General features: G+C 43.5%; 1 protein-coding gene across 1 annotated transcript; it reads left to right on the top strand.

Annotated features, from left to right (window-relative positions):
* The first annotated feature begins 428 nt into the window (after positions 1–428).
* On the top strand, positions 429–6,221 carry irg1l (immunoresponsive gene 1, like). Its single transcript, XM_063061388.1, has 6 exons — positions 429–541; positions 668–725; positions 1,409–1,596; positions 2,486–2,578; positions 2,710–2,915; positions 4,108–6,221. Exons 1-6 carry the CDS (start codon positions 524–526, stop codon positions 5,024–5,026), a joined length of 1,482 nt encoding a protein of 493 aa, XP_062917458.1. The 5' UTR covers positions 429–523; the 3' UTR covers positions 5,027–6,221.
* Positions 6,222–6,701: the final 480 nt, after the last annotated feature.

Here is a 6,701-nt window from a genome sequence, read left to right as displayed (position 1 = left end):
GGGAGAAACTGCTGAGCAGTTCTCTGCATGTTACCCTCCTGATATATTAATTGGAGTTTTGACGTTTGCGATGACGCCCCCCCCCACCCCCATCCCCTGCCTCAACCTGAAGTAGAACTCGTCCAGATTTTTTGGAGTGTGTGTGGGGGGGGGAGGGGGGATTGCTGGCGTAGGGTGGAGGTGCAAGATCGGCTAGTGCCGCTTGGGATGCAGATGGAAATTGACACAACTGGTAAAGTACACAAAAACCGGGAACAATCGAAAACTGCCAACGAGTTCTGTAACTAGACGAGAAAATGAGGAAATCCCCTACGATTCTTATGCAAATTGCTGTTAGTAACATCTTGCGTTGCTGATTACTGGGCGTGTAAAACACAAATAGTGGGTGACGTGATTTTTACAGATAGGGTCCCAATTACTATATAAATGAACAATTCAAGAGTCCGGAATTGGACTCCCAAGTTAAATATTTTCCGAGCAGTAGCAACGCTTAAGAGAGAGCGAGAGAGAGAGAGAGAGCAGAATGCTTCCAGAATTGCAGGTAGACATTTTTGTAGATCGAGCGATTAATTTAATAGTTCCCATTCTTTGTTAATCGTTTTTCATTGCTTGGCTTCGGTTTTAAAGATTAATTACTAACGCTGTGATAAATTCTGTTCTCCGATAGAAGATGCAGTCTTCCTTAACAGTTGGATTGAGGGCGTACCACAAAATATCACAGAAAGGTAAAAACACTTCTATTTGATTTCGGGTATGAGTCAAAATAAATTGCTCACAGATAAAGTGTTCGCACATGAAGGTCCATGCCAACAGCAGTTTGCGAGATTTGTGTGTCGTAGGGGAGCACTGAAGTAAGTTCAGGCTCCAGCTTTCAATCCCCGTTTGCTGAACCGTAGTTGATACTGGGGAGAAACGTGCTTCCATACTGGGATCAGATATGACGGTGAGGACGGATGCAGGTTATGCGAAATCCCAGTACCGTACTCTTTCCCTGTTTCAGCTGCAACACATCTCAGCAGTGCAACCACAGCACCAGCTGCAGGACCAGATCTGTTACTTGCAGATACGATCGTGATTGAAACCGGTGTCTGGTTATTGAATAGTTTCAATTCTGTAAAACGTGCCCAATACCTGACCGAAGGCGGTAACATTGCTTTGAGCTCACCTGAGCTATCATTTGGAAGTACAGGATACGCACAGTTTAAAGGCCTCACAAGGGTTGTATCCGGTTGCGAGTGTCTTTTTTTCTCTCCGTTAACGGTTTTATAGACAAGTTCTGGACTTCTACTTAACTGTAAGAGCTTATGGTTGTAGGTTCAGTATCTCTTTTGCCAAGGAAACCTGGCGCACACAGTCGCTCTCTGCCTCCATGCATGTTCAGACAGTGTGTTTTATTTTCCTGCGTTAGCTTTCGATGCACTGGACTTGAAAGAGACGGTAACAAGCAGCTTCGGCTCGTTTGTTTCGGGGGTTAAAGCCGAACATCTCTCAGACGTGGTTCTACATAGGAGTAAGCGTATGATTCTGGATAACATTGGAGTTGGGCTCCTGGGGAGCACCAGTCATGTTTTTGACATTTGCCTGAATTACTGCCGGGTAAGTTCATTTTCGAACGAACATTTACCACTGTAGCTCGTGTGAAATGACTGCTCACTGGAGTATCGGGCAGGACCGTTGTCTAGCCTTAAACTGGCGAGTTTCACCAGTGCGGCGGATAGCCCGAGACTGCGAAATCGAATTAAGCAGAATAGGCATTTTAGCGCGGCACCATGTTAAGTGCATTTATTTAAGACTTTGTCAAAACAGCGGTTTTCGTTGTTTTGAACAAGTTCAGTGCAAGCGTGAAATTTAAAAATGTAGTTTTGGAAATACTCGATGGGTTGGCAGCACCTGACGTTTCAGCCAGATGCTCTTTCGTCCACACTCCCGCATAGGCTGCTTGCTACCTGTTGAGTATTTCCAGCATCTTGGTTTTCATTTCAGATTTCCAGCCTTTTGCAGTTTTATTTTGCTTGTAGTTCCATGTGAAGTTGGGCACATTTTCAAACTAATTCCCAGAGTTTAAAGAATAAAATGTCATAGGAATTTCTGATTGCGAAAGTGCGTAAAACTCTCACCGATCAATTTTCTGGCCGTTTTGCATGGAACTTGGATGCAGACGGATGGACAGATGTGGTCTGTAGATCCTCGGGCCATAGCCAATGTGCTAACAAAAGAAATGAACTGCTTGGAAGAAGTGAGCGGGACAGGCAGCATTTGTTGTGCAGGTAAAAAGCATAGTCAGCCTTTGGCCCAAAACTTGATGCAGGGTCAACTGCAACTTTGGGTCCACAAATGCTGCTCGACCCGTTGAATTTCTACAACAGTTTTTTTGTTTTGGTCCAGATTCCATCATCTATAACCTCTTAGTTCACAGATTGTGCGCTTTTATTTCACGACACACTCGCAGTACCTTACATGTGCCGTATTTTTTTTCATTTGACAGCATATGTTTGCCCAAGACCCGGTGAGCTCAGTGTATGGACGTAGTGGTTTAAAACTTTCCCCTACTCTAGCTGCGTTCGCCAATGGAGTCGCGGTAAGCTATTTGTACACGATCTCCGAATGAAACAATATTAACGACAAAACCTTGCCTCTCGCACCTCGTAACCGTCTATTCTGCGGTTGTTAGTGCGCAGGCTAATCTGAAAGCTGTTTCACCACCCACAGGTCCACTCCATGGACTTCGACGACACCTGGCATCCCGCCACTCACCCATCGGGGGCTGTGCTGCCTGCTCTCCTGGCTGCCGCCCAGATGCTGCCTGTTAACTCCAAACCCAGTGGTCTCGACTTGCTACTGGCCTTCAATGTGGGTATTGAAATTCAGGGCCGGTTACTGCGCTTCTCTCAGGAAGCACACAACATTCCCAAGAGGTAAGTTCCCGGCACAGACTTAAAACATTTATTTTAATAAACATTTACTATGGGGATCTGAAAAAGATAAAATTATGTGGAGTACTGTATCTAGAATATAATTACACATGGTACAACAACGCTGCCCTTATCACCTCCCCGCCCCCCACCCCCGACACACACTTTCCTGCACTCTCTGCCTTTTTTTCCCGCGTGTCCGATGAAGGGACATGTTGTTCTTTAAGATACTCAGCAGACAACACAAATCTTGTGGTGCCCTCCACCAACAACTATGGAATCACACTGAGAAATAGAAACAGAAAGTGCTGGGTACACCCAGCTAGTCAGGCAGTGTCTGTGGAGTGGGGAATGGTGACGTTACATGTCCTTCAATCTTATTACCATAAATTGCTCATCAGTACTTCTGTTAGGCAGCCATAAATGACAGTGGTTCTAGTTGGAACCTGGACTGTTTAACCTAGGACTAAATTACATTCAGAAAATGAAATAAAGGAAAGAAAGATAAAATAAAGAGATAATGTGAGACAAATGTAAACAGGAACAAATATAAATCTTTCAAAATCTTCATTGTGAAGGTAATATTCAATGCCCAGAAGCATACTTAGTAATAATAATTTCATTTCACAGTTAAAAATTCACTCAGTGAGTAACTAGCACATCCATGCACCTTTTTATATTTTTAAAAGCCTTGTGACTCAAGGACGCATCCAACCAGTAAACCTATAGAAGAGGAGGAAAAACTATTTTATATTTATTTTCATGATTTAGGTGTCACAGGTAAGGCCAATGTTTTTGTCCATCTCCATTTGCCCTGGAGAAGGCATTGGTGAGTCACCTTCTTGAACTGCTGCAGACCTTCTGGTGAAGATGTTACTGCAGTGCTGTTAGGCGGGGAGCTGAGTGATAGTGAAGGACCAGCAATATATATTTCAGGGTCAGGCCAAGAGGGAACTTGGCGGGCAACCTGCAGGTCATGGTGTTAGTGGTGGAGGTCTCTGTCTTTGCAGTTTTTTTTTGGAGCTGCCTTGTGGTGCATTTTGTTGATGTTACACTTCATACATTCTATTAGAGCACACTATCAATGTATTTATCATAGCATAACTGTTAAATCTATTGTTACGGAATCAATGGTTGCAACAGTAAGGAAAAAGCAAAAATAGCTGATGACTGAATTTATTTTTTTATCCCACAGGTTCCACCCTCCGAGTGTTGTGGGGACAATGGGTAGTGCTGCAGCTATTGCTAAATTTCTAAAACTTAATCCCAAGCAATGTGTTAATGCCCTGGCTATTGCAGCGTCACTTGCAGGGGCACCAATGGCCAATGCAGCTACCCAGGCAAAACCCATTCATATTGGCAATGCTGCACGGCTGGGCTTTGAGGCAGCTCTCCTGGCCTCTAAAGGAATGGCGGGTAGTGCTGCAATTCTAGATGATACCCCTGGCTGTTTTGGGTTTTCTGCTTTCTATGGTGATTATCACCCTCAAGAGATACCATCTCTTGAGCAGACATGCTTCTTGCTAGAAGAGCAAGACATGGCATTTAAGCGCTTCCCAGCTCATCTGGGCATGCACTGGGTGGTCGACGCTGCTGTCTCTGTGAGGCAATTAGCGACTGTCAATGAAGGTGTTTCTCCCTCCTCCATGATCAAGAAGATCATTCTGCGTGTCCCTGCTTCCCGGTACATCAACAGACCATTCCCAAAGACAGAACACGAGGCTCGTCATTCCTTCCAGTTCAATGCCTGCTCTGCATTGTTGGATGGAGATGTGAGCATTGACTCATTCAGTGAAAGCAAACTGCAGCGAGCTGATCTCAGTGAGTTACTGAACAAAGTGGAGCTCCAGCATCCTGAAGATAACTTGGCCAGCTTTGAGAAGATGTATGGAGAAGTAGTTTTGGTCCTGAAGAACGATGACATTCTCCGTGGAAGATGTGACACCTTTTACGGACATTGGAGAAACCCTCTGTCCAGAGAATCCCTGGTCAGGAAATTCAAAAATAATGCATCATATGTGCTGCAGCAGGACAATATAGAAGCTATCATTGAATCAGTTGAAAACCTTGAAAATATGAAAGATTGTTCCACATTAAGTTCTTATTTGGAGTGAAAAAGATTAATTTTTACTGATCTCTAAGAGTGATTTTAGCATGCTCCTCATGGGTTTTCATGGGTGAAATGTAATCTGTGTTGAAATGATTGAAACTTCTGGTGTCACTGAGTGTAAAATTGATGACATCCCCAGTGTGAAGGTGCAACACAGGAAACTCGATTCCACTGAGTGAAGCAACACACATCAAAGTTGCTCGACGAAGGGTCTCGGCCTGAAACGTTGACTGTACCTCTTCCTAGAGATGCTGCCTAGCCTGCTGCATTCACCAGCAACTTTGATGTGTGTTGCTTGAATTTCCAGCATCTGCAGAATTCCTGTCGTTTGCGTCCACTGAGTGAAGGTGCCTGTGACACTGGATTGTTACCAGGGAACCGGAAGCAGAGTCTTTGTATTCTTAACACATCAAACTGGGCAGGAGTGCAGAGTTGTAGTTAGTGAGATAACCCAAGTACTGCCTCTTTGGAAATCCCACCACTTCCATGATGATAGTAGCCTTGCTGCCAGCTATCCCAATCCGATACTGGTTTGGATTCATACTGTAAGTTGCATCATAGTCCATATTTAGTATATAGTCCACGTTTTAATAGGGAATTGGGTAATAGTTGCGTAGTGTTTAACACAACACTTTACAGTATCAGCGACCCAGTTTCAATTCACGCCGCTGCCTGTAAGGTGTTTGTGCATTCTCCCCGTGACCGCATAGGTTTCCTCTGGGTACCCCCACAGTCAAAAGATGTACTGGTTAGTAGGTTAATTGGTCATTATAATTTGTTCCATAATTAGGCTATGGTTAAATCAGGGGCTGCTGGGCGGCATGTCTCGAAGGAGCAACTCCATGTTCAACCCTAATAAATAAAAAAATAAATGACATCTGTAATCTGTCCATTCTCAAAGACATGGTTTCTATCGGCCTAAAGAGATAGCGAGTTTAGAATTCTCAGATCACCCATGGCCAACACTATGTATACTTACTTTCCACCATTATGAATGTATCCTTAACTGTCCTACAACTGGAAGGTGGAAAAACCAAGTGAATCTGGATTATGCTAAAAATAATTGGCTACTTTCAAACTTGAGAGCTAATCCTATCACAAGAGCTTCAGGCATTGTATTTGTAAATTATTTCCCTGAATCGACATGGTGCTAATAAAGGTTGTAATAATCTATTTCATGAACATAATTGTTAAAAGATTCAATAAATATTTATTCTGAATTTAAATGCATTTGTGACTTGTTTTGGTAATTGTGTCAAAAATGTTCGACAGCTTTGTAGTTTTTTTTATAGCAAAGTCTTGAAGCTTACATATACACTGGGGTGCTCTCTTCAGTTACCTGATGAAGTAACTGTAGCCATTGGTCCTTATTATTCTCTTATATTTTATATTTTGAAATGTGTCATTGCTGTGGATCGGGTAGTAAGACAATATTCAGATACACTTAGGTTCCTCAAGGTTGTTATAGTGAGGATAAGCTCCCACTACGTATTAAATGCTCCCGATGGTATGCATCTCAAATAGCATCTGACAACCAAGTCCAGCTCTTGACTTTCACATGTGGCTTAGGTACTGAGCCTGGCAGAACCATTTCTGCCAACAGGAGAAAGGGTAAAGGCGGGTTACTGATGCCTTGAAACCAGTGGCTTTAGTCAGGTGGGACTCATCAGCCGTGGTTG

The sequence above is a fragment of the Mobula hypostoma genome, chromosome 10 (genome assembly GCF_963921235.1).
Source record: "Mobula hypostoma chromosome 10, sMobHyp1.1, whole genome shotgun sequence".
NCBI lineage: Eukaryota > Metazoa > Chordata > Chondrichthyes > Myliobatiformes > Myliobatidae > Mobula > Mobula hypostoma.
Note: the sequence above shows the minus strand (reverse complement) of the source record. Positions and strands in the feature narration are given on the sequence as shown.

Excerpts from the sequence above, each read along its gene's own strand:
- irg1l (XM_063061388.1), top strand. Across the intron at positions 726-1,408 it reads CCACAAAATATCACAGAAAG|CTTTCGATGCACTGGACTTG; the intron begins GTAAAAACACTT and ends TTCCTGCGTTAG. Across the intron at positions 2,916-4,107 it reads GCACACAACATTCCCAAGAG|GTTCCACCCTCCGAGTGTTG; the intron begins GTAAGTTCCCGG and ends TTTATCCCACAG.